Genomic DNA, 27,469 nt, shown 5'->3' with positions numbered 1-27,469 from the left:
TAAGTGAATAAAAATGGCAAGGGAAAGGTAGAAAAGAATGATATTTGAGAACTACTGTAGGCTGTGATATTGTTTAAAACATGGGTGTATATTTCTGATTTGGAGGATTTTGCTTCTGTCGTGAACTACACAGCATTTATGGAACAGTCTGGGAAAAGATATCCTTCATTTAAGGCTGCCATCTCCTTAGTTGCTGCCATAAGCAGCAGCAGCAGCTTCTTCTTCTCCTTCTCCTTCTCCTTCTCCTTCTCCTTCTCCTTCTCCTTCTCCTTCTCCTTCTCCTTCTCCTTCTCCTTCTCCTTCTCCTTCTCCTTCTCCTTCTCCTTCTCCTCCTCCTCCTCCTCCTCCTCCTCCTCCTCCTCCTCCTCCTCCTCCTCCTCCTCCTCCTCCTCCTCCTCCTCCTCATTATTATTATTATTATTATTATTATTATTTAATCTTTAGTGAGATTCACAGCCTTTGAGGCTGGTTAATAGCTCAGCAGCTCGAGTCCTAACCAAGGACCTAGGAACTGTTAAGGTATCACTGTCCTATAGTATATCTTGGGAGTCCATCAAAAAGAGAAGAAAGTATTACAGGGGAATTTTGGCCAGCCTGAAAAAAAAGGCAATGCGCACTTCTTCAAGAAGGCCTGGTTGGACCCAATACTTTTAGAAAACTGTTGCACAGTCTCCTTCCCTTTTTAAAGGAAAGATGATTAAGAAGATGATGGGTGTTGGTATCCTCATGGAGCCAATTATCTAAACCTATTTCAGTCTGGATTCAGAGCTAGTTGTAGGACCAACATGGCATTGGTTGAGCCGTGGTGGCGGAGTGGTTAGAGTGCAGTACTACAGGCTACTTCTGCTGACTGCTGACCGATTGCAATTTGGCAGTTCAAATCCCACCAGGCTCAAGGTTGACTCAGCCTTCTGTCCTTCCGAGGTCGGTAAAATGAGGACCCAGATTGTTGGGGGCAGGAGGCTGACTCTGTAAATTGCTTAGAGAGGGCTGTGAAGCACTGTAAAGCGGTATATAAGTCTAAGTGTTATTGCTATTGCTATTGGTTACAGGTAATCCTTGGCTTATAACCGTTCATTTAGTGACCATTCGAAATTACAACAGCACTGAAAAAAGTGACTTACGACCGTTTTTCACACTTACGACTGCTGCGGCATCCCCTTGGTCACATGATCAAAAAATCCAGATGCTTGGCAACTAATTCGTGACAATTGCGAGGTCATGCGATCACCTTTTGTGACCTTCTGCAAGCAAAGTCAGTGGAGAAGCCAGAGTCACCTAACAACCGTGTTAACTAACATAACAACTGCAGTGATTCCCTTAACAACTCTGGCAAGAAAGGTCGCAAAATGGGGCAACGCTCACTTAACAACCGTCTTGCTTAGCAAGAGAGATGTTGGACTCAGTTGTGGTCGTAAGTCGAGGACTACCTGTATCCTGGTTTACCCTTGTGGACATCAGTGTGGGACGAATGTACTCTCTGGTTTCAATTCGAAGTGCTGGTTTAAAACAATATAGCAATAGCACTAATATTCTGCTTCATAGCGCTTTACAGCACTCTCTGGACTGTTTACAGAGTCAGCATATTGCCCTCAAGAATCTTGGTCCTGTATGTACCCAAACCTACAACCCAAATGTTGGAGATGTGATTGCGTTGATGCTACCTATTTTCATGTTTGGTGGACTTGTAAAAAAGTTAAAACATTTTGGATAAAAATATGGTGGATTATTCAAAATATTTTTTTAAAAAAGGATAAAGTTTACCCCACAGTTGTTTTTGTTAGGTATAATTACAGATTGCACGGCTATAGAGACTAATTTGATTTTGAACTTAATAACTGCAGCAAGACTCTTGGTGGCGCAGTACTGGAAGAAGGAAGATTTACCTACTATTCAAGAATGGACATTAAAAGTAGTAAATTTAGCAGAAATGGTGAAAATTTCAGCATATCTAAAGGACCATTCAAATGAGAAATATATGTTAGAATGGAGAAGATGGATTGATTATATTCAAGGCAAATATCGGACTAAAAATCTTGAAATAGCTTATGAATGATCAAAGAGATTTTATAAAGTACTTAAATTTAGTTTAGTAAAAGGGGAGTTAAAAGTTCAAGAGGGGGATAGGAGGCTATAGATAATTAGCTTATGTTAGCTTATGATTGTCAAATGTTATACCCTGTATTTTTGCTCTGGGAAGTGAGGGGGGGGAGGGAGGGGAAGGGGAGGGTTGGAAGGGGAGGGTTGGAAGGGGAGGGGGGAAGGGGAAATGTCTGTAAAACTTTTTAAAACTTTTCAATAATAAAAAAAAAAGAATCTTGGTCCTCATTTTACCAATTTTGGAAGGATGGAAGGCTGAGTCAACCCTGAGCCAATCAGAATTGAACTCCAGGCTGTGGGCAGAGTTAGCCTGCAATACTTCATTCTAATCACTGCCTCATGACCATATCACGGTATATATTACTTGGATCGCCTAACCCCCATAGAAGCAGCCCACCCAACTGGTAGCATCTTTGACATTCTTCTAGGCCAGAGGTGGGCAACCATGGCCCCTTTATGACTTGTGGACTTCAACTCCCAGAATCCCTGAGCCCCAACCATAGTGGCTCAGGAATTCTGGGAGTTGAAGTCCACAAGTCATAAAAGAGCCATCGTTCCCCACACCTGTTCTAAGCCTGTAAGATAATGCAGGCAGTGCGTTTGAATTGCAACCTCCATATTATGGGGCAGCCCATCTCTGGATAAGCTAAGATTGGATTTCTGGCCCTAGGAAGCTACTGAAAACTGAACTGTCCCAGAAGGCATTGGGATTTGTTACTCTCATTCATTTGATTTTTTTTTTTTAAATGCTGCTTTCACATTTTGATGTCAACCACTATGGAGTGATTTTTGAAATCTGGAAGAACAAAAAGTAGAATTAGTAACCCGTTGGATACATAAGGATTAATTTCAAAATGTGTAGAGCAGGGGTGTCAAACTCGATTTCATTGAGGGCCGCATCAGGGTTGTGTTTGACCTCGGGGGGGCCGGGGTGGGTGTAGTCAGGGTGGGCGTGGCCAGCTTGACGTCACTCCTGTCGGGGGCACCTGTGGTGGCCCAAGCACTCTGCCAGTGAAACAGGCTCTCGACCTCCGTTTTTGGCTACCACGGCCTCCTGCAACCCTCTGCAAGTGAGCTGCCCTCCCGAGCTCTGTTTTCACTGGCAGATGGTTGCAGGAGGCCGTGGTAGCTGAAAACGGAGCTCGGGAGCCCATTTTCTCTGGCAGAAGCACCACGGGCTGGTCCTTCGCTGTTTCCAGGGCAGCCTGGTGGCCAGATCTAAGTATCCCTTGGGCTGAATCCGGCCCCCGGGCCTTGAGTTTGACACCCCTGGTGTAGAGTCTATGGATGCATCTGTGCCTAGAAGCCCTCTCCTCTCATATACCTGGAATGGTTCTTCTGTTCCCTGAACAAAATTACTATGCTTCTGTTAGAATTGGCACTAATCTCAATGGCCACACTTTTCACACACTTTATGTGCTTTTTGGGAGTTCCTTCGGATGGAGGATTTTAAAGCATAAGAAAAGTAGCTATTTTTTCCAGCCATCCAAGTCCTTTTTTTCTCTTTACTGCTTCTCATTTGCATGCTCTTCTCTGATGTAATAGTTCAGCAGCTGTGCTAAATGTTTGTGTCTGCAAGAAGGCCTCTTTGTTCAGTGTGCTATTTTTTTCCTCTCTCTCTCTCTCTTGTAGCCTCTGACAGTGACGGCACCATCCTTAACCATTGCAGAGAACATGGCTGACTTGATAGATGGCTATTGCCGACTGGTCACGGGGGCGACACAGTCTTTTATCATCCGGCCCCAGAAAGGTAAGGGGAAGCATTTTTGTTAAGTGTTTTTGTCGTGGCTGTTTGCTGGGATGTCTTATAATTGAGGAAAAATCAGTGGCAGCATCTGTTCACGTGCAACTGATCAGACATATAAGCAGATGAAAGCCAGAAGGATTCTGGTACTGTGTTTTCAGATTTTCAGATGTTATTAAAAAGTATACACTTTCCTGAACTACAGCTTGCTTCCTCGGATGCATAACATAAGCTTATGGGTGTTTTAAAAACAAAATTGGATAAGACTGAAAAAGTGTGACCAGAGTCCTGAATGTTGACTAACATAGCTCTTACAATATAGCTAGATAAAAATACATACAATTTCCACAAGAGACTATATAAAGACAAAACTAAAACAGCTATTCTAGTAGTTACTGTGATACCGTAATTCTGTAAATTTAAAACACTTACTTATGGGTCACTCACTTATTGAATAACAATTGGTGCTCTCAATTCTCTTTCCACCCCCCACCCCCCACCTATAATACAACTTGCCTACCTCTGTTTAGTTCATAGTTTTGTATAGATATGTAATTCATTAGGAAATACTCCTCTTGACACTGGCATTAACTGCTCAGATATAATTTTGTTTATGTTTATATTTTAATCTCCTCCTCCAAAGTGTTAGTGAAGCATGCCTGATTCTTCTGTCCCTCATCCCTTCACAGAAACCACGGGGAAGGAATTAGGCTGATTGTTCCAAATTGCCCAGTAATTAAAGAAGGATTCTAATTTTAGTCCTGTCATTAGAAATCCAGTCTTAAAAATTATGGTTGGAAAAATAAAAACTAATTCAAACCAATAAAATAAAGAAATAAATAAAAAGGAAAAAAAAATAAATAGAAATGCAGAAAAAATAGGAAAGGAAAAGAATAAAGAAAAAAGATATAAAGAATGACTCTTATCACAATAACTATAAAACAATTTTAGTAATTTATCAGCTTTCTTAAAATATAAGAAATTATCTCTTTTTCCCATATCCCATCTCTTTATCTATAAAGAAATCCTTAAAGCCTTGCCATTTTAGTTCTGATCAGCACAAGTCCATTAAAGGTAACCAGAGATAATAACATATCTACTTTAACCTTGTTCAAACAAACCAGATTTATATTCCTTTGATTTTTATCAATCTTCATTTTTAGTCCCTTCAAATACTGTGCTAGAACTTGATTCCTTTTCAATTTTTTCTTTGTGTCTTCCACAACGTTCTCTAAAGCTTTTAACAAATCTCTTTTGTAAATCTAATATAAGAAGAAGCAAAAAGATGACTATTCCCTTATCTCTCCCAGACTGCTGCCTTGCCGTCTTCTTGTGAGGAGTAATTGGCTAGAGCACTTGTGGGTGATCTCAGGTCTTCTCCTTATCCAGAGAGGAATTATGAAGAACTCGTCTACTGACAGCTCTTCATTCTGCCACTGTCATTGGCCCTGCTTTTAAGATGGCTCCCATCTTTAATTCCCCATTTCTTCCCCAAAAGTGAGAAATCCAGCACTCTTTACTAACTATTATACCAGAATGGATAGTGACTTCCATCAGTATACCATTTACCTTATATAAAACATACTTTGGCTAATAGCTTTGATTTTATTTTAAATCTGAGAAAGGAATGTTAGATTGCTTATTGACAATTTTACATTGGATTTTTTTTTTTAAAAGTATGCAGTAGAATAATAATCTCCCAAATATGCTTATTTGGATGGGGGGGGGGATTAGTGCCATCATACATGTTTTGTCATTTCTGAAAATTTATTTTGGCTTCCCCGAGACCAAAGATGTGGCTGTGACTAAAGGAGGCACAATTTGCACTGAATGTTTGTTACTAGCTTTTTTCCAATATTTTACTTGAGCTTCACTTTCTTCCGATGTATTGGCTCTACATATCTTTTGAGAAATAGCATGGCAATGTGAAAAAGAAATTGTCTGTTTCTACAGAACATAAATTTAGGTTCTTTAGAAAGCCCAATACTTCCTCTATAGTTTTAATTTTCTGAAAATATAACACATTTTTGCTCGTTTTCAGTTTTAAGCCGTAGTGGTACTTCATATATCATTCTTCATAAAGAGGTTTTGTGTAAATGATCACAAAACCATAATATTGTAAGGAGGTATCAAATACAATTACTTTAAGTTAGCGTGTTCTACTCTTAAGCAAAATACTGGTGTATGTATTTATTGATATGTCGCAATAAACTTGTTTTTCCTCTTCATTTAGAAGGTGAAAGAGCTTTACCATCCATACCAAAGTAAGTTTGAATGTTTTTGTTGGAAGTTTAAAACAGTAAACTGACTACATTATTATTTTGATTTATACTCTCCAACTATAAGTCTCCAACTATAACCAATTGCAAATGTTGACCATAAGACCCATACATAATTCAGTGTGAGAATGAAGACTTTGTACCCAGAGAACTTTACATACAAACCTCAGTTTCTATTGCTAAAAGGATTTTGCTAGCATGACTTGATAATGCCTTTTGCTTCAGAACCCAAGAGAATCAATTCTATAGAGGAGGTAATACTAAAAAAAAAAAAAAAAATAGAAATATAAGAACGGTATGCAGTATTATTCCAAATCGATATGGTATAATTTTTATATTCTCCATTGTTTTAGGTAACTATATGTGCATATAAGTAATCCTGGACATAGTACCACAATTGAGCTCAAAATTTATGTTGCTAAGTGAAACATTGGTTAAGTGAATTTTGCCCCATTTTACGACTTTTCTTGCCACAGTTTTTTTTTTTTTTTTGCTTTAATTTATATGCTGCCCTTCTCCGGAGACTCAGGGCGGCTTACAATGCGCTAAGCAATAGCCTTCATACTTTTGTATATTTATACAAAGTCAGTTTATTGCCCGCACTATCTGGGTCCTCATTTTACCTATCTTTGAAAGGATGGAAGGCTGAGTCAACCTTGAGCCTGATGGGATTTGAACTTGCAGTAATTGCAAGCAGCAGATGTTAATAACAGTGCATTAGTCCACTGTGCTACCAAGGCTCTTGTTGTTAAGGGAATCACTGCAGTTGTTAAGTTAGTAACATTGTTGTTAAGTGAATCCGGCTTCCCCATTGACTTTGCTTGTCAGAAGCTTTCAAAAGGGGATCACATGACCCCTGGACACTGCAGCTGAAATTTTAATCATGTGACCAAGAGGATGCTGCAATGGCCATAAGTGTGAAAAACACTCATAAGTCACTTTTTTCAAGGACATTGTATAAATGAACTATTGTAAGTCGAGGACTACCTGTATGTGTTTATTGCCTATTCATTATATCTTAATTTTGCTTGGGAAACCAAAATTAGACCTAATTCAATCATCTAAGGAGCCACCTCGCCCCAATGGGATTGGCCCAACCCACTCATTCCAGCGGAAGAGGTCTACTCTGGATCCCATCTGCCAAAGAATTTTGGCTACTGTGATCCAGGTGAAGAGCCTTTTCTGCTGTGGCCCCTGCTCTTTGCAATATTCTCCCACAAGAGGTGAGGTTGGCCCCAATACTCCTGGCTTTCAGGAAGAGCCTTAAAACCTAGCTCTGTTGGCTGGCATAAGGCCACAATATTTCTTTATTTTGGGGGTGGCTGATGGGTAGAGAGAAGATCTCCACCCCTATGTGGCTTGTCTTCTTGGTTTTTAGTCTTTTATTTAATCTTTCTTAAGTGTAGTTCTTTTTTATCATTTTGTAAGCCACCCAGAGTCGCTGCAACAGCGAGATGGGTAGCAGATAAATTTAATAAATGCGTACATTATATACCTAATTAAATGTCCATGGTTTTTACATTATCTGTTGCCAACATCAGCATCTGATACCTGATGGGCAGCTGGCAGGACTCGGTGCCTATTGCTGAGGCTTCAAAGAAATGTAGCCTTGTACTTCCACACATTTGTTTTCACTGTATCAACTCAAGAAATCAAAATAAGCGGAATGGAAAACTTAGTTAAATTGCTCAGAGATGATAATGATGTCCATCCACAAATATCACTGAATATTCCAATCTCTTCTTAACTCGCAGTTTCAGTCTATGTTTACTTTTTTAATCCAAATGGCTCTGTGCAGTGTATATGAGAAGTCCATGTGAAGAATACATTAAAAATATGACCAGTGCTCATAGAGTTATACCTGTGATCTGTCTTATAGATGTCCATCCATCCATCCATCCATCCATCCATCCATCCATCCATCCATAATCATTTCAGCTAAATAGTGCTTTTCTGAAGACTGATTACAGATTTATAGCGTGATTTTTGCATATTACATTTTTGTCAAACTACGGTAATTGTGGTCTTCTTACAACACATATATTACATATACACTGCTGAAAAAAAATAAAGGGAACACAAGCAGAAGACATCCGAGATCTGAATGAATGAAATAGCCTTATTAAATACTTTGTTCGTTACATACAGTAGTTTTGTGTTCCCTTTAGTTGTTTGAGCAGTGTATAAACTACTGTATGTAAAGAACAAAGTATTTAATAAGGCTATTTCATTCATTCAGATCTCGGATGTCTTCTGCTTGTGTTCCCTTTATTTTTTTTCAGCAGTGTATATTACCAGTACATATACAGTACTACAATATTTATAGCCATAATCTATTAAAATATGAATATTTTTGCTTGTAACGTCCTATGTCTACAAACAAGAATTTTTAAACAATGAAATTACCTTAAAGTTTGCTAATTGTTCTTTCCAGTAGTAAAACCATCTTTACATGGGGCTCCCCTTGAGGAGCACCCGGAGGCTCCAACTGATGCAGAATGCGGCCGCGCGGGGGATTATGGGAGCAATGGGGCGGTCCCATGTGACAACCCTCCTGCGCGAGCTGCATTGGCTTCCGGTGGTCTTCCGGGTGCGCTTCAAGGTGTTGGTTACTACCTTTAAAGCGCTTCATGGCATTGGGCCTGGGTACTTACGGGACCGCCTTCTGCCACCGATAGCCTCCCACTGGCCAGTTCGCTCCCACAGAGAGGGACTCCTCAGGGTGCTGTCAGCCAGGCAATGTTGGCTGGCGACCCCCAGGGGGAGGGCCTTCTCTGTGGCAGCACCTACCCTCTGGAACGACCTGCCCCCGGAGATACGTAGGATACCAGATCTCCGTGCTTTTCGCCGTGCCCTCAAAACTTTTCTATTTCACCAAGCTGGGCTGGCGTAACCGCCCCCCCCCCCTTTAGATATTTTTTAATTGTAAATGGATTTTAGTCGGGAGGTTTTAAATTTTGGGCCAAAACTTGTTTACTTCTTTTAAAATTTAAAATTTTGTATTGGGATGTTTTTTACTCTTGGCTATGCACCGCCCTGAGTCCAGCAGGAGAAGGGCGGTATAAAAATTTAATAAAATAATAAAATAAAATAAATAAAATGGATAACTTCTCTACATTTAGCTCAGAATATAAAACTTCCAGATAACATGCTTAAATAAGACAGTGTTTTTTCCCCTTCTTAATATAAGTGATGGATGCAATTCAAATGGTTGTTGCTAGATAGTAGATAATTAGAAGAAATGCAAAACTACAAAGTTGTTTGTTCATTCAGCTTTGAACATTGCCATTTTGAACATCTGGTGGAGTTTTAAAATGGGATTTTCAGAGAAATTATTGTACTTTTGGTTCCGAGCTGAATTTAAGGTAGTAGAATTTTCTTCACTGCAAAATTTAGTTCTCAACCTTGGCAACCTGAAGATATAAGGACTCCAACTCCCAGAATTCTCCAATCAGCCATGCTGGGTGAGGAATTCTAGGAGGTGAAGTCCTCATGTCTTCAAGTTATCAAAGGTTAGAAACGCTGGTATAAGACATAGATCATTCACAGATTTGAACTATTGTGTTACAGGCTGGCCAACAATGAGAAGCAAGGAATACGATCACATACCGTCTCTGTATCAGGTAGGATTTTTTTTTTATTATTATTATTATTATTATTATTATTATTATTATTATTATTATTATTATTATTATTATTATTATTATTATTATTATTGGTTTTACTCACTTCCTGCCAGCGAACCCTCAAAGAGAGAAAAAAAGACTGGAGGAGCTTTTGTGAGAAACGAATTGGAAGCAAATATTATTGAAAATCCTTTTAACTTGAATTTTGATATTAAAAGCCAGTGTAGGTATTGGATGCCGATTGTTTTCATGTGGATTAATTTCACAATCGAGGTCTGGGAGCTATCCTATAGGAGAAATAGCTGTAAAAAAAAAAATCCAGCTTTAATGTTGTTATGAAAAAAAATATTGTATATCTTGTTATGTAGGGCCTATTGATTGTTGACTGAAAACGATAGAGCGTGAAGTAAGAGTTTAATGCTTCATTTTCTGCTTGTCAATTCTCTTGTTGCTTTGAGTCACAGGATTTAGGATTGTTTCAATATAAATAGTAAGTGAGATCTTCATGAAGTGGAAAGCTGTGTAACATCGATAAATTAACCGCTCGGAAAGAAATTAATAGCTGTTGTTGTATATTGCAGTTCTGCAGAGAGTGCGTGTCAGGTGTAGGAAGTCAGGAAACAGGATAGATTTACTACAAGTTTACTTCATGCTACCTGTCCACAAGAATCTGAACTACTAACGGTCAAGGCAAATTGGTGCCAGATAAGAGTCAACAAACTTCAAGGGGTGGGGGGCAGGGGAGGCTGGACTTGGATCTCTTAAGGGGGTGTAGGGACTCCAGACTGATGATGCATTTGACCCCTCCCTCAGGCTCAGCCTGGTTGCCTCCTACATTACAAGATACTGGACCAGGGCTTAGAACCCTAAGTTAACCACTAACTAGTAATTACAGGTAGGCCTTGACTTATGACCAGAATTTCTGTTGCTAAGCAAGGCAGTTGTTAAGTGAGTCACAGCTGATTTTACGACTTTGTTTGCCATGGTTGTTAAGCAGACTACTGCAATTAAGCAAATCTGGATTCCCCCATTAATGTAGCTTGTTGGAATCCATCTGGGAAAGTCATCTGACACCCCTCCCCCCCCCGCTGCTGCAACCGTCATAAGTACATGACAGTTGCCAATCATCTGAATTGTGATCGTGTGGGGATGCTGCAGTGGTTATAAGTGTGAAGACCGGTCTTAAGTCCTTTTTTCCCCAGTGCCGTTGTACCTTCAGACAGTCACTGAATGGTTGTTGGTTGAGGGCTATCTGTACTTTGTTTGACATCCCTGTGAGTATGTGATAATGATCATACAAGACTTAATTCTACAGAATCCTCCTGAAATTAGGGTTTCAGATGTTACACATGTCAGGATACTCTTTCGAGCATTGTAATTAAAATTCAGGCTGCCGATCACGACTGAGTCCCCATTCAGCTTAAGGTGTTATCATATAAAAGCAAAGCGAAAAAGGAGAAAGGAAGCGACCATCTTCGGGCTCTGTCTAACTGTGCAGTTAATTTTTCTGTCTTTTATTTTTTTTCTTTTTGCCCGTCTTCCTCTTTCATTAGTTTCTCTGGCTTGATTCAGGAAAAAGAGAATAGAAGAATAGAATAGAGCTGGAAGGGACCTTGGCAGGGGTGAAATGTAAAATCTGTTACTACCGGTTCTGTGGACGTGGCTTGGTGGGGGGGTAGTAATGTGACGGGGTGGGCATGGCCAACTTTTTTTTAAACTTTTCAAAGTATTTTTTCTAATGCTTTGAAAAGCCTCTCTGCCGATCAGGAACTCGGCTGGGATTGTCAGAGAGGCTTTTTAAAAAATGCCTCTCTGCCAATCAGGGAACTCAGCTGGGATCGTCAGAGAAGTTTCAAAGCATTTTTTTAACCACCTCTTCGGCCAAGAGGTTGCAGAAAAAAATGCTTTGAAAAGCCTCTGATGATCCCAGCTGAGCCCCGCGATCATCAGAGCCTTTTTTTTTTTTTTACTTTTAAAAGCATTTTTTCATCGGAAGAGGTTGTAGAAAAAATGCTTTTAAAAGTAAAAAAAAAAAAAAAATGACCGTGCAGTTCAGCTGGGCATGGGGGACGGGGGCGCAGGGATTTTTGCTACCGGTTCTCTGAATCACCCGCTGCCATCGCTACTGGATTGGGTGATCCGGTCCGAACCGGGAGCATTTCACCCGTGTACCTTGGAGGTCTGATTTCATTAATCAGATGGAGAGAAGTTGAACTCTGATGCCATCCTGCCCCACATGAACCGAATTTAGCTTTTTTACGGACTCTTTTGTTCAAATGTTATTGGTCATGATTTAGTAGAACGGTTGGAATAGTTTCCCAGTGTACTTTCTGTATGTCTTTCTGTATAAATAGAAAATTCATCCTCCTTGCCTTATTTCTCTAGATCAAAATAATTTGTTCATTATCCTGTTCTGTTAGTATGATCTAGCATCAGTTCGGTCAAGTTTGTGCAAGAGAAGGATGGGGGAATAATTTGGAAGTGAATGAGCCAAGTAATATCAGTTGTCCAGTCCTTGAATTGAGATAGCCTTACTATACTAAGGAGCTTTCTGAGACACTGTTTTCCCAAAAGTAGTTTAAAGTAGTTTAGAGTGAACTTCCTTCCTTCCTTCCTTCCTCCCTCCCTCCCCCTAAGGACCATTACTTTTCAATATCTTCATAAACGACTTAGATGAGGGAATAGAAGGGGAATTTACCAAATTTGCAGATGATACTAAGCTGGCAGGAATAGCTTACACCCTAGAAGATAGGCTCAGGATCCAGATGGATCTTGGCAGACTTGAACCCTGGGCCCTATCTAACAAAATGAAATTCAATGTAGAGAAAAGTAAAGTCTTACACTTAGGCAAGAAAAACCAAAAGTACACATATAAACCGGTTGAAACCAGGTTTAATAGCAGTGACTGTGAGAGGGATCTTGGAGTCCTAGTGGACAACCAGGTAAATATGAGCCAGCAGCGTGTGGCGGCAGCCAAAAAAGCCAATGCGATCCTAAACTGCATTAACAGAGGGATACAATCAAGATCACGTGAGGGACTAATACCACTCTATAAAGCCTTAGTAAGACCACAGCTGCATCCAGTTTTGGTCACCACACTATAAAAAAAATGTTGAGACTTTAGAAAGAGTGCAGAGAAGAGCAACCGAGGTGATGAGGGGACTGAAGGCTAAAACATACAATGAACGGTTGCAGGAACTGGGCATGGCTAGTCTAGTGAAGAGAAGGATCAGGGGAGACAGGATAGCAGGTTTCCAATATTTGAGGGGCTGCCCCAGAGAGGAGGGGGGGTCAAGCAATTTTCCAAAGCACCTGAAGGCCAGGCAAGGAATAATGGATAGAAACTGAATGAGGAGAGATTCAATTTGGAATTAAGGACGAATTTTCTGACAGAACAGTCAAACAATGGTACAGAAGTTGCCTTTGGAAGTTGTGGGAGCTTTATCACTTGAGACTTTCAAGAAGAGATTGGACTGCCATTTGTCAGAAATGGTGTAGGGTCTCCTGTTTAGGCAGGGGGTTGGACTAGATGACCTACAAGGTCCCTTCCAACTCTGTTAATCTGTAATCTAAACCTTCCCCCCATCCCACCCTCTCTCCTTCACTCTTATAACCAATTCTGGGCAGTTCCCAATCAATTAAATATCCTCTATTAAAACTTATGATATATATTGTTTGCATCTTGTTTAGTCTATACACCCATATGAAATTCCACAGTTGGATAAATTGTATGAGCTGTTATAGTTTATATCTTAAAATGTCTTAATCTTGTTGCACTTCAGAAAGGGATGACAGACTTTTACATTTTCAGTAACTCTTCTTGGCTCCCCTGCTTTTCAGAAAGCCAAGCGGAAGTCAAAGCTTCACTCCTGTAACAACGGATAAATACAGATATTATTTAGATAAATATTCGTTAGAACTAACCGACTGCCCTATTAACCTTGTGCTTGCTTGTGTTCACTGCTTGCAGGTGTTCTGACAACTTTTGTTCTTTCTTCCTTTCTATTTTCTGCTTCTTGATAAAGGAGTCAGTCACTGTCAACATAAAGTAAAGCGAGCCAGACACTTTCTCCCTTTTGTCTTGTGTTCACATGAATCACCAGCTAAGGGTATTTAGCCTTGCGCTTTCTTTAGGTTGCCTGATCCGTTCAACAGCTGCGCTTTGCTAACCATGTTAAAATTTGGTTCCCTTGAGGCTACAGTAAAATTGTAAAGTACCAAGAACTTAAAACCTACGTTGCTAAAATTTTGAATCTGCGTGCCATTTGGTTTTGTTTTTTTTTTTCTCCAATTGTTCAGTGAGTCCTAGGAAATATTTCGAATTGTGCAAAGCTGGAACTTTGGTGGTGTTGAAAACCTATGGAATAATTCCTGTGGAGGAAAAAACTCCACATTTTTTTTTACTTAGTAGCCTGCTTGGGCCAATGCATGAACCCCTGGCATGATAAACAACGTTGCGTCTTAGAGCAGCAGCTATACAATATATTGAAGTCCTGATTGTTGTATATCGATCTAAAGGATGTGTAGGCATTAAGTTGGATAATGGGGATTGAGCGTTGGCAACCTTAAGATCTGTGGACTTCAGCATGGCTGGCTGGGGAATTCTGGGAATTGAAGTCCACAGGTCTCCCAGTTGCTGTGATCTAGTCCATTGGCAAACTCAGCCCCACCTGTTGGTACCAATGAAATAAATTCCAGGAAGAAAGCCAAATACAACACAGGGAGTCCTCTACTTACAATGACAGTTGCGCCCAACATTTATTTGCCAAGCGAGACATTTGTTAAGTGGCTTTTGCCCCACTTAATGACCTTCTTGCCACAGTTGTTAAGTGAATCGCTGCAGTTATGATCATAACATGGTTGTTAAGTGAATCTGGCTTCCCCATTGACTTCGCTTGTCAGAAGGTCGCAAAAGGGGGATCGCATGACCCACAGGACGCTTCCACCGTCCTAAATATTGCCAAATGTCTGACTTTTGATTACGTGACTGTGGGGTGCTGCAACAATCATAAATGTGAAAAAAACGGTCATAACTCACTTTTTCAGTGCCATAGTAACTTTGAACGGTCACTAAATGAACTGCTGTAAATCGAGGACTACCTATATTTGATTGTGCCCCACTTGGACACTTTTTCAAAAGGCCCTGAAGTTGAGGTTCTGACAACGGCCCCCGGGGACCCCAGTGTGATACAGAACCCATCAAGTGGGTCCGTCTGATTGTTGTTACAAAATGGATGGAAGTTTATTGATTTCTGTCTTGGGGTCTTTATCTTTGTAAGCTGCCCCGAGACACCGCAAATGAGTTGGGTGGCTGTATAAATGTTCTTTATCAACTAAAGATAAAATAAATAATCGTTTTGTTGAAGTGCAACCTTGGGACAATCCAGAAAAGCCTCAGAAATAAAATGGACAAGTCACATGTCACCAAATACTGATGATTGTTCTCAGTACCAGAGACTGAGTCAGGGAGGGATTTATTTTTCTTGTGTGTCTAATGAAAAAGAAAAATCAATTTTCAGTAAAGTGTCTAGTTTAACAACTTTCAAAATTAATTCAATGCCTTCTACCTTTAATGGCAACTTTTATTTCATTGACGTTTAAAAGAATATCTAAATCGTAGAATTGGATGCCTTGGTTAAGGTTTATCGAACAAATTCATCCTGTTGGACGGGAGGGGAGAGGCTATAATGGAGAGAGAAAAAACAATGGCCTAGTTTTTCTCCCCAAATTGTACTAAAATGAATGTGTTGTCGGCTGCCTGCACGTTCTGATGGGCTGTATCGAAATAAACTATTGGATCCCAATAAATGCCTTAATTGCCACTGCTTTGTCACATTTCCTTGGAACTGGGCATGTATATGACTGTAACAATATGTTTTTTATCCTCTTTGGCTTACTTGTGATTTTAATACTGTATTTTCTGATTTTCTCCCCCCTTTTTTCCTCTGTCCGTTCCCCTCCTGCTCTTTACCTTCTGCTTTCTCTCTCTTTTTTGCATGCTACCCGGATCGACAGATGAAATTAGTGGGGACGGTAATATGTGGTTACATTTCCTTTTAAACAATTTGTGTGTGATGAAAGTACCGCTTGCAACCTCAATAACTCATTTGCCACTTTTGTTGTTTGTAATGAAGGCACATGCCTCGGCCTTATGTTTATTTATTTATATTAGACATATTCAGCTATGCCACAGTCATACAATTCCACAACATGGTGCGTGCTTCCTTGGGGGAAAAAAAAAACGAAGACACGAAGGAAAAGAGATGAAAGGAAGGCAGTTGAAAATGTATAGCTGTATATCCTAGAGCCCTTTCTTCCTTTTTAAATATCTGGTGTAAGTTACATTTTTGCCATCACTTCATAAGCCTGTATGGCTACAGTAGTCCTTGACTTGCGACCACCATTGAGCCCAAAATTTCTGTTGCTAAGCAAGTCAGTTGTTAAGTGAGCTTTGCCCCCATTTTACGACCTTTCTCACCATAGTTGTTAAATGAACCACTGAAGCTGTTAAGCTAGTAACAGGGTTGTTAAGTGAATCTGGTTCCTCCATTGATTTTTTTTTGTCAGAAGGTCGCAAAAGGGGACCACATGATTCCTGGACACTTCAACCGTCATAAATATGAGTCAGTTGCCAAGCATCTGAATTTTGACCTTGTGACCACAGAATTGCTGCAATGGTCATAAATGTGGAAAAATGGTCATAACTCATATTTTTCAGTGCCGTTGCAACTTTGAACGGTCACTAACTTGTGGACTACCTATACTGTTTTACCTCGTGGTAGAGAGAGAGGGGGGGGGGGGAAAGCTATACTATAATATTCAGAGCAGGAGTGTCCAATGTTGTCAATGGCAAAATTTATAGCCTTCAAGTCCCAGAATTCCACAGCCAGCCATGGCTGTGGAATTATGGGAGTTGAAGTCCACATGTCTTAAAATTGCCAAATTTGGACACCCATAATCCAGAATATAAAGAAGAAATTAAATGCCCAACTGTCAGTACGGTTTGGTTCTAGAACATGCCTCTTTCCCTACCCCATTAATAAATAAATATGCCCCTTTTTCTTTCTGAATTAAATCAGCTCTAGTGGATTTGCATGGGTGGCTTCTGAGATTGTCCTGAGCATTTTGGTTCTCTGTTGCCTTTGCTGGTCTGGCTTAAATTGAGAGAAACAGATTAGAGATAGTTCTTGAGTTACGACCCTTTGTTCAGCCACCAGTTCTTGCAGAGTTCAATGAATGGTACTGATACCAGTCTCCAGAGTTTCAACCGTTGCGAGGCTGCAGCAGTCACGTTATCAAAATTTGGCTTGGCTTGGCCGTCTACCTCAGTCAGACCATCTGAAATACTAGCATCGTTTATCCAGAGGTGAAGATGCTTCCTTAACTCTGATTTCCTGTCCCGACCCTGATCGGCCTTAACTCTGCAATTCGTAGTTTTTTAAAGCTTTGGCAATAAAAGTCAAACATGGCCATTGGTCTCAAATTTAACAGCATCTTAGGCTACCAGTTAACAGTGTCCCCCAAGGCAGCGTTTTAGGACCCACACTCTTTCTACTTTACATAAATGACCTTTGCGATCATATTATAAGCAGCTGCGTTCTCTTTGCTGATGACGTAAAACTATTCAACACCACCGACAATACTGTTGCCCTACAAAGCGACCTAGATTATGGTCAAACAATTGGCAACTACAAATCTCAACTAATAATGCTCTGTCTTGGCAACAAAAATCAGAACACCAATTACAAACTGGGTGGATACGACCTTGTAAACGACCTTCACTCTGTCAAGGACCTTGGAGTACTCATCTCAAACGATCTTAAGCGCCAGAGCTCACTGCAATAGCATTGCCAAAAAGGCATTAAGAGTTGTTAACCTAATCTTGCGAAGCTTCTTCTCCAGTAACATTGCACTGCAAACTAGGGCATACAAAACCTTTGCTAGACCAATTCTCGAATACAGCTCGTCTGCCTGGAATCCACACTGTATATCGGACCTTAATACATTGAGCGAGTCCAGAGGTATTTCACGAGAAGAGTCCTCCACTCCTCTGCTTGCAATAGAATACCTTATACCACTAGGCTTTAAGTTCTGGGCTTGGACAATCTAGAACTACGCTGCCTTCGGTCTGACCTAAGCGTAGTACATAAAATTGTCTGCTACAACGTCCTACCTGTCAATGACTACTTCAGCTTCAACCACAACAATACATGAGCACACAATAGATACAAACTCATGGTAAACAGCTCCAAACTCGATTGCAGAAAATACGACGTCAGCAACAGAGTGGTCCATGCCTGGAATGCTCTACCTGACTCTGTGGTTTCTTCCCCAAACCCCCAAAACTTTAACCTTAGACTGTCTACTGTTGACCTCACCCCATTCCTAAGAGGTCTGTAAGGGGCGTGCATAGGAGCACCAGCGTGCCTACCGTCCCTGTCCTAATATTCCTTTTTACTTACTCTTTTCATGTATTCAAATTATGTTTATACTTATATCTGTTATCTCATACATGTTTGACAAACCAAATAAAATAAAATAAACTTCCTTGGTATAAAAAAGTTTTATAGCAGATGCGAAACATTAAAGAAAAGAAATGAAGAGGGTGGGGGAGGTAGATAAATCAGTGGTGCCTCCTTCCCTCCCACTTAGAGCATTAGCATTTTCTTCAAAGTCTGTGAGCTTCTTTTGCATCCCTCAAGTGCTCAACATTGGAACATTTGCAACTTTTGAAGTGTTGATGCCTTGAGCAAAAATATTATATTACGAGCTCCCCCCCCCCTTTCTCCAAGTGGGCTCAGGGTGTCTGGCTTTAGGAACATCTCTTAATCCAGGGGTCTCCAAACTTGGGAACTTTAAGACTTATGGACTTCAACTCCCAGAATTCCCCAGCCAGCCATGCTGTCTTAATCTGACCCATCTTAATCTGTTAAAAATGTCTGCTAAAATGAGTTACACTAATTTTTGTTGATGGTTAAAATTGATTCTGCATTTCCCACGTGTGCTTGTTTTCTCAAAAGTGAACGAGGAAAAAGTGAATAATAAACTCAATTAGGCTGAGAGGGAGGTTTTAAAAAATTCAGTAAACCAAATAATTATGGAACTAGGTAACGTTAATTGTAAACTGGCTAGAAAATTCTTCTTTATAGCAAGTACTGTACAGAGATGTTTAATTAAATTAAGCAAAATTTAAATAATTCAAAACCATTATAGAGACAGAGAGAGATCAATTTTATTTTGCCAGAAAAAAAAATCTTATCATTTAATGATATAATGTTCTTATCTTATTTGAGGATTCGCTTGTCAAATACGAAATACAGGTAGTCCTCAACTTATGACCACAATTGAACTCAAAATTGCTGTGGCTAAGTGAGCCATTTGTTAAGTGAATTTTGCCCCATTTTACGACTTTTCTTGCCATATTTGTTAAGTTCATCAGTGGAGTTCTTCAGTTACTAATACAGGGTTCTTAAATGAATTTGACTTCTTTGTTGACTTGGCTTGTCAGAAGGTCCCAAAAGGGAATCACATGACCCTGGGACACGGCAACCGTCAAAAATATGAATCAAGTTGCCAAGTGTCTGAATTTTGATCACGTGACCCTGGAGATGCTGCAGCGATTGTGAGAGTAAAAAAACTGTCATCGTGCGAAAGGTCACTAAACAAGCTGTTGTAAGTTGAAGACTACCAGTTTAGCCTTCAGTGCCTGGGCCATGAAGTCCTGGATCCTCTTCAAGGACAATGTCACATGAACCACATCACAATAGTCTATATGGGAGGTGACTAAGGCATGGGTGACTTCCTGGTCCAGGAAAGGTTGTAACTATCAGGTGGAACTGCAGGAGTCCTCCTCTAAATCAGTTCCCAGTTCAAGTATAGCAGTTTCTTGTACTTTTTCCTTGGAATTCTGCCCTTTCTTTTTTTCTAACTTTTTAAATGATCTAGGTGAGGATGGCTTGAGGAAATCTTACAAGTGACCAAAATCCTGTTCCTGAGAGGAAGGGATTGTTTAAACTCAAGTGCTATCAGATGACAGGGAGGATAGATATTTTGGGTTTGAGCTAGCAATTCAGAGCAGAAGCGATAGTGCAGTTTTGGGTGTTTATGAATGTTAAGCATATACGGTACATTTAAGATTTCTAGCCGGAATGACAGTTATACACATAAAACTAAGCTCTTTGCATAATAAAAGCTAAATCTTGATGAAAATATTGAGGATGGAGTAAGGATAAAATTGAACAATAATATTAAAATAATTAGAATTTGTTAAGAACAGACTTGTAATACATAGATTAACAGAGTTGGAAGGGACCTTGTAGGTCATCTACTGCAGGGGTCTCCAACCTTGGCAACTTTAAGACTTGTGGACTTCCACTCCCACAGTTCCTCAGCCATTTACTCTGGGAGTTGAAGTCCACAAGTCTTAAAGTTGCCAAGGTTGGAGACCCCGATCTAGTTCAACCGCCCTGCCCAAGCAGGAGACCCTACACCATTTCTGGCAGATGGCAGTCCAATCTCTTCTTGAAAGCCTCCAGTGATGAAGCTCCCACAACTTCCGAAGGCAACTTCTGTTCCACTGGTTGATTGTTTTCACTGTCAGCAAATTTCTCCTTATTTCTAGGTTGAATCTCTCCTTGATCAATTTCCATTCATTATTCCTTGTCTGGCCTTTAAAGATGATCCTTTAAACGACTATATTGGTTAAATTTATATAACTGCTCATGACTCTCGGTGGCCAACAGTACTTAACAACGGAATAAAGCAATGTAACATTTTAAATAGCATAAATAGCAGCCAAGAAATACAACCGACAGCAGCAATTAATAATCCTTCATAACAGTTAATGGAATCAAGGAATGGGCTCGCCTGCACCATCAGGCCTCCATGCTCCCAACACAAATCTAAGTCTTCAAGGCCTTAAGAAAGACCAGCAGCGTCTCATCTCTTTCGTATAAAGAAGTCATAGAGAGAGAGAAAAAAGAGAATATCACAGACGTTGCTATTTTGGGTGCAAATATTCACAGTGCAGCTGTGTATTGAGTTCTGCCTTGTTTGTCTACGCTGGGCCGCTCTACCCTTGCAAACTCTCTCATCCGTTGGCTTTATTGTGAATTTTCTTAACGGGGAATTTGCGTTGACGATTCAGACAGGATTACTCATGTTTTGACTGCTGGGTCTAAATAGGGGGACTGTCTCCTGATAATAAAGATGCCGTTCAGTTTCTCTCTCTAGTCCCTGAAAAACAAACTTGGTTATGTAATGTAAGGTGGTAATGAGGCCATCTTCATGTCCCTGAGTTAACCTTGTCTGGAGAGAAGATTTTAATCACGGTGGCAGATGGAGATTTATATCGGTGAAAAGGTTGCAGGTTTTTGGATTTGGACAGAAAAGCAGTCTCTGTGTGTATGTGTACACACACACTCTCTCTCACACACAAGTCTTTTTGCTTTGTTTTGCAATACGGTCATTTCCTTCAGATTCTCCCATTCTTTTCATTTCAGAAACCGATGACTATGCAGAGATCATAGATGAAGAAGATACGTACACCATGCCTTCAAGTAAGCCATCCTTTTCACTCTGGACACCTGATAGACTCGATAAACATAGTTGTAGCTCTATTTAATCAAGGATATTTGAGATGCATCCTTGTGGGCCTAGAAATTGGAAAATAAAAGGTTTTAAGTGTCATTTGAAGAATTGACATACCTCCACTGGGATTATTATTATTGTTTTTGAAATAGTAGATGTAGAAGCACAGACTCATGTAAGCAACTGAGAGAGAGCAATTTTCGATTGATGGCCAGGTGGGAAACTGCGAGTAAGTCCAGGCACTGTGCTGTGTCTTACTCAGAAGAATAAACCCCTTTTAGCTTTAGGATTATCTGTGCTTCTCTCCAGGTTCTTATACTTCTGTGCATTAAGGAAAGGAAGGAGGCAGGAAACTCCCACTTTCATCCTCAAAGTTTCCCTACATCTAGTAGTTAAGGCACCAGCCTAGAACGTGGGAGACCGTGAATTCAAGTCCCGCTTTAGCCATGAAAGCCATCTCAGTGATTTTGGTGCTGATCCACCTGACAAAAGCTTGTTGCTGTGGGAAAAATAGGAGGAGGAAGATGCGTTGGATACGTTTGCTGCCTTGGGTTGTTGGTAAAAATAATAAAGGTGGGATACGTATAAATAAATAAATGGCAATAAGAACAAAATCCAATTTCCAAAGTGCAGGTATAATGGAAAATCTCAGCTTGCTCTAAAGCAGGTGTGTCAAACACAAGGCCCGTGGGCCAGAGCCAGCCCGTGATGTGGTCGGATCTGGCACGCAGGGCTGTCCTGGAAAATGTAGGGGGCGGCCTATATAGCTTCGGCCCGGTCTACCCAGTGCGAAGAGGAAACATGCCAGGAATTTAGGGAGTGCCGTCAAGCTGGCCACTCCCACCCAGTTGACCACACCCATCCAGTTGGCCATGCCTGGAACCCAGCACCGCTCCTAGGGCAGTGATGGTGAACCTTTTTTTCCTCGGGTGCCGAAAGCATGCGTGTGAAAGCACACACATGCACACAATAGTGGGTGCATATGTGCCCACACCCATAATTCAATGTTCCCCCTGCGCACAACCCCCCGCGCATGCGCACACGACCCCCCCCGTGCCCCGTTTTGAGCCTAGCAGGCCTCCCTGAAGCCTCCAGAGGCCGGAAACGGCCCATTTCCAGACTTCTGGTAGGCCCAGTAGGCCTGTTTTTTGCCCTCCCCAGGCTCCAGAGGCTTTCCTGGAGCCTGGGGTGGGTGAAAATGTCCTCCCCTACTCCCCACGGAGGCCCACTAGAGGCCGGAAATGCCCTCCCAGAGCTTGCGTGCGAGCCCTGTACTTACCTGCCATCCAAAATGGGCCACATGGAGACTCCTGGGAGAGGAGGGGTGGCATGGGCACGGCTCTGGGTGCCACTGGTTCACCATCACGGTCCTAGTGGTTATGCAGACACATCCATTTGATTTTCTTGGCAACAAGATGGATGTGTTTTGTTATGGCCCTTTTTTTGGATATGTTTGGACAGCCTGGTCTTGCCCGCAGCCTCAGTATCCCATTGAGATCTTCTTCCAAGTGATAATCATATCGGCCTGGGCTTAGCACTTGAGATTAACCAGGGATAATAAATTATTTTTTAAAAAGAGTATTCTTTCAGGGGAGAGGGAATGAATGACTTTTTAAAAATTGTTAGCCATTGTTAATGAAAAACATAGCTCATAATAGTCAGTATGTAAATGGATAAATGTAACCACCTCATCCTAAATTGTGTTATAATATACAAAGTAAAGTTGGATGGCATCTGTGCCTCTACAGTGTTTTGAAGATGATGTCATAAATGTAGATCATGTATTTTGGGGTATCTGCAGAAATTTCAAATGCAATGTCTGTGTGTGGGATTTTGAATACTGGAAAAAAAATTTTTTTCCAAATGTAATTTGCATTTTAAGAAGCATTTTCTAAGCCGGTGTTTGATTTTTCTCTTAATTGCACTGCAGAAAGCTATGGAATAGATGAAGGTAACAGGAGATCCTTTAATTATCTATCTGTTTACAATTTTGGAGATACCTTAAAAAAAAAAAAGGAACGATTGACTTTCTATTAATAAAGTGCTGGCTCAATTGTGTATTTTTAAGCCAACACGTTTGATAATTATGAGATTATAAAGAAAAAAAACTGCTTTGTTCAAATAAAAATGGATATATAAACTACAGAAGATTTTATGCCTATTCTTACTTTTTTTTTTTAACTCATCATAATAAATCATTTCCACTTCTCCCTTTGGAAACAAAAAAGCATGTTTCCCACTATTTTATTTGAAATTCGGAAATAAAAATAGACAATTCAGTTGGCAATGAATAATGCCTAATGATTTTAGGAATAAGCAGTTTACTAAAGAAAAAATATAATAAAATATGTATGAAATGTCAGCAGAATACATTGCATAGGTATTTAGGGTAGGTCTTTTTCAGGCTTATTAAAACTGTTCTTGGCCTGTTTCCTGATTAACAGGAAACGTAATATTTTGTATTTTTACTTGGCTGTAAATTTCACTCTAGAGTGGGGTTTATTTCCAGGAATGTATGCATAGGATTAAAACCACAAGCCCCTAAAATATCATGTAATGGAGACCTCTTAAATATGCCATTAGCAGGAGCTAATCAAAATAACCTACCCTTTTTGCATTTCTTTCCATGTGAACCATTGGTCATAATTCAGTTAAGATGCTTTAATTACATTGCTTGCATTAATGTAACTAAACACACTGGAACTAATTCAGAACTAGACGTCTCATATATCTTTTCTAGGATTTCCGTTTGAATGAGTGTTTAAGAGGATTCCACTATAGAGAATGGTACTTATATGGCTTGCTTGTGGGGCAAATATTGGTCTATTTTTCATGTGGGTAATCATTTTAAGCGACCTTTGATGGTGTTTTTGTCTTTTGTGGGGTCTTTCATGGGGAAGCTATTTCATCATTGGATTTAAATTTAAATGGATTGTATTTTAATAGCCAGGGATTATGAGATTCAAAGAGAGCGGATTGAACTGGGACGCTGCATCGGTGAAGGGCAGTTTGGCGATGTCCACCAAGGAGTTTATGTCACTCCAGTAGGTATTCGTAACGTTTTCATGCTTTTTTCGTAAGTAGAATTCGCTTCCTTCCAATTGTGTGAGATTATCCACTATACATTCTTACGTTCTAGTGAAAGTGCAAATATGTTGAGTTTTGAACTTTGTTCTCTTATGCGGTAATGGAAAACTTCTTAACCCAATGCATAGTGTCTCCACCAACCTTTTATCTTTATTGAATAAAATTCCTTAAATTACACATCCTCACACATTCATATTTATCAAACTATAATACTGGCCAGGTGATGTAAGTAGTGTTGGAAAAGACAGAGTTCTTTATAACCGCAGTTGTGTGTATGAATGGTTGAATTTTGTTTCGTTCTCGCAAACCTTCATATATACAGTATGCTCACTTATTTTTTTCCTGTGGGGTTCTTGATGCTCTCTCAGCTTGGTTGCCAGCATTTCATTACCAAACCCCATTCCCTTCTAGCGCTGATGACGTTACCCATTTGGGTCATGAAACGTCTGCAAGAACACCACCTCAGAGAGCATCAAGGACCCCACAGTTTAACCCTGAACTACTAATATTCTCTTTTGATGGAATTTTCTTCATGTTCGTTGGCTGTTTGTTTATTTTATTTTATTTTATTTTATTTTATTTTATTTTATTTTATTTTATTTTATTTTATTTTATTTTATTTTATTTTATTTTATTTTATTTTATTTTATTTTATTTTATTTTATTTTATTTTATTTTATTTTTTTATTTTATTTTATTTCTATACCGCCCTTCTCCTGAAGGTCTCAGGGCGGTGTACAGCCTGATTAAAAGCACAAAGACAGACAAAATTTAAAAATAATTAAAATTATTAAATAGTTGGCTCAATTATAAAATCCCCAAATTTAATATCCCATATTTAAAACCAATTAAAATCTTTACATTGATAGCCCGGCCTGGTGGAACAACAAGGTTTTGAGGGCACAGCAAAATACACGGAGATCGGAGATCTTACGCATTTCCAGGGACAGTTCATTCCAAAGGGCAGGGGCTCCCACAGAGAAGGCCCTCCCCCTGGGTGTCGCCAGCCGACATAATTTGGCCGATGGCACCTTGAGGAGACCCTCTCTGTGGGAGCGGACTGGCCGGTGGGAGGCTATTGGTGGCAGAAGACAGTCTTGAAGGTACCCAGGTACCCAGGTCCAATGCCATGGAGCGCTTTAAAGGTGGTAATCAACTTTTGGTTTACTGTGACTGAGTTACGTAAGACTGGTTGCTTAATGTCTATGGAAAAAGAATCTTTTTTGAAAAAGCATCTTTCGGACAATTGGTTGCTTGGAAACTATTTTCATTCCTTGTTGCCTTGTCATCTCATCTTGATTGGTGTCAGCCAATTTCAGCTGGCTGCTCTCATGCAAATACGTCAGATTAAGGCTAAATCATTTCCTCACTTGACCCTGAAGCTCATTGTGCCATTCCGTGTACCTAAGCTCTTTCACAAAAGAAAAAAAACCAGGATAATGCTAAGAAGGAGCAGTGTAGTGTGTAGGCGAACTCCAGTTCCTGGACTTTAGATACACACTGGAATTAAAGATATTTGGGAATAAGGGGAAATCTTTTTGGTGTTAGTTTTCCAAAAAATGTACGTATTGGAAGAAACATGTACCAAGTCTTTGGTGGAGACTTGTAAGGCAAAGTCACAAACTGTTGGTTTAAGTGGAATAATAAAAACTTAAGATGGGAGATTAACTCATCATCTCCCTGATAATATCAAAGCCTAAATGCTCCGATAAACATGCCCAGCTGTTACACGCAGTTGTTAAATCGTGACATGGTGGGGATGTGTGTGGAGGAGATGCTGTCCAAGGAGTAGGGAAGTCTCATTTGGCCTGAGGGTCTAATTAGCTGTTGGTAATGTGTGAACGTTTTAAAATCAGAGAACCGCTGCCTACCAGCAGCTTCTGATTTAAGCCTGCTGTGGGATACATTTGAACTTTTCAGCAGGAGCTTCAGTTTCCAGTTCCTTTGCAGAGACGCATGAATGCGCCGAGAGAAATTTGTTTGTCTTCTCATATTTAGCAATTAGGTTTTAATTAGCTTCCTTTGATCGGTTGAAACCTTGAAGCTTTCAACCCAAAAAAGTTATTTATGAAACTCTTGACACTTGAAACTGGGGTCTTCGAAGAAACATAAATACTGTACATTTGAGTGTAGGGCTGTAAAAATATTTGGCTTAGAGGACGAACAATAAGATTAGATTTAGACGTAGAATAACTTTATTGTCACTTTGAATGTACACTGATCGGCATAGATTAAAATGAAATTTCGTTGCATACAGCTCTCAAAAGATGTTCATTTAACTTTGCATTTGCACATGGTTTCTGCAATTTTAGAAGCGATAAGGGATTATTTGTGTTTCATTAAATCCTGCAAATATCTTCGTGTCACAGGCAATCTACTTTTCTCTTTTAAAAGAATGGTGTTATATGATGCTGGGTATGCAGCTCAACTAAACAAGTTGCTCATGGGCAGATTGAAATTACCAGAAAAAATAGTTGGTGTGCAATGCACAATTGATCACTGCAACTTTTTGGTATGTTTTCTGTGTAGTCTGAGACAAATCTGGCTAATTTAAGCTGAGGTTGAACACAGTGTTAATGGAATAATAATGAGAACTCTATTCCTTCTTATATAACAAAAAGACAAAGTTAAGTTCTAATCAAACTCAAGCTTACTCTTAGAAACCTGAAATTGGCCAATGCCATTTTAAGATTAATGTCTTTTTATACTTTTGAAGAAATGAGTGCTAGCATTATGCACATAGCCTTTGAAGAAACATTTAGATATATCTAATATAAAACAGAAACAAAATGTTTTTAAAAACCCTTCCACAATATTAAATTAAAATTAAACATTAATAGTTTGGTCAGGTTTGTTTATTTTAGTATTTACAGAATTTCAGATTACTTTGTTATAAGCATTAATTAAGAGAAGAAACCAGGGGTTAAATCTAAAATTTTTCCCTACAGGTTCTGTGGGCGTGGCTTGGTGGGGGGGAATGTCCTGTGACTGAGTGGGCGTGGCCAACTTGATGTCACTCACAGCCATGCCCACTCAGTCACAAG

At 39.9% G+C, this 27,469-nt stretch overlaps 1 protein-coding gene across 36 annotated transcripts in view; it reads left to right on the top strand.

Moving 5' to 3' along the window:
• Window positions 1-27,469, top strand: part of PTK2 (protein tyrosine kinase 2) — a 239,852-nt gene that overhangs the window by 134,713 nt on the left and 77,670 nt on the right. For 16 of the 36 annotated variants that reach the window (XM_087890946.1, XM_087890944.1, XM_087890943.1 and 13 more), the window contains 5 exons: window positions 3,733-3,850; window positions 6,078-6,108; window positions 9,694-9,746; window positions 21,251-21,307; window positions 24,285-24,382. In XM_087890946.1, coding sequence (XP_087747072.1) covers window positions 3,733-3,850; window positions 6,078-6,108; window positions 9,694-9,746; window positions 21,251-21,307; window positions 24,285-24,382 — 357 coding nt within the window. Of the gene's footprint in view, window positions 1-3,732; window positions 3,851-6,077; window positions 6,109-9,693; window positions 9,747-13,774; window positions 13,859-15,764; window positions 15,783-21,250; window positions 21,308-23,268; window positions 23,290-24,284; window positions 24,383-27,469 lie in introns of all 36 variants that reach the window. The other 20 variants (XM_060681809.2, XM_060681811.2, XM_060681810.2 and 17 more) reach the window with 5 other exon arrangements.

The sequence above is a fragment of the Pantherophis guttatus genome, chromosome 3 (genome assembly GCF_059756535.1).
Source record: "Pantherophis guttatus breed Tessera chromosome 3, ASM5975653v1, whole genome shotgun sequence".
In the NCBI taxonomy this organism is placed as follows: Eukaryota; Metazoa; Chordata; class Lepidosauria; order Squamata; family Colubridae; genus Pantherophis; species Pantherophis guttatus.
This window is presented reverse-complemented; position numbering and strand designations above follow the sequence as displayed.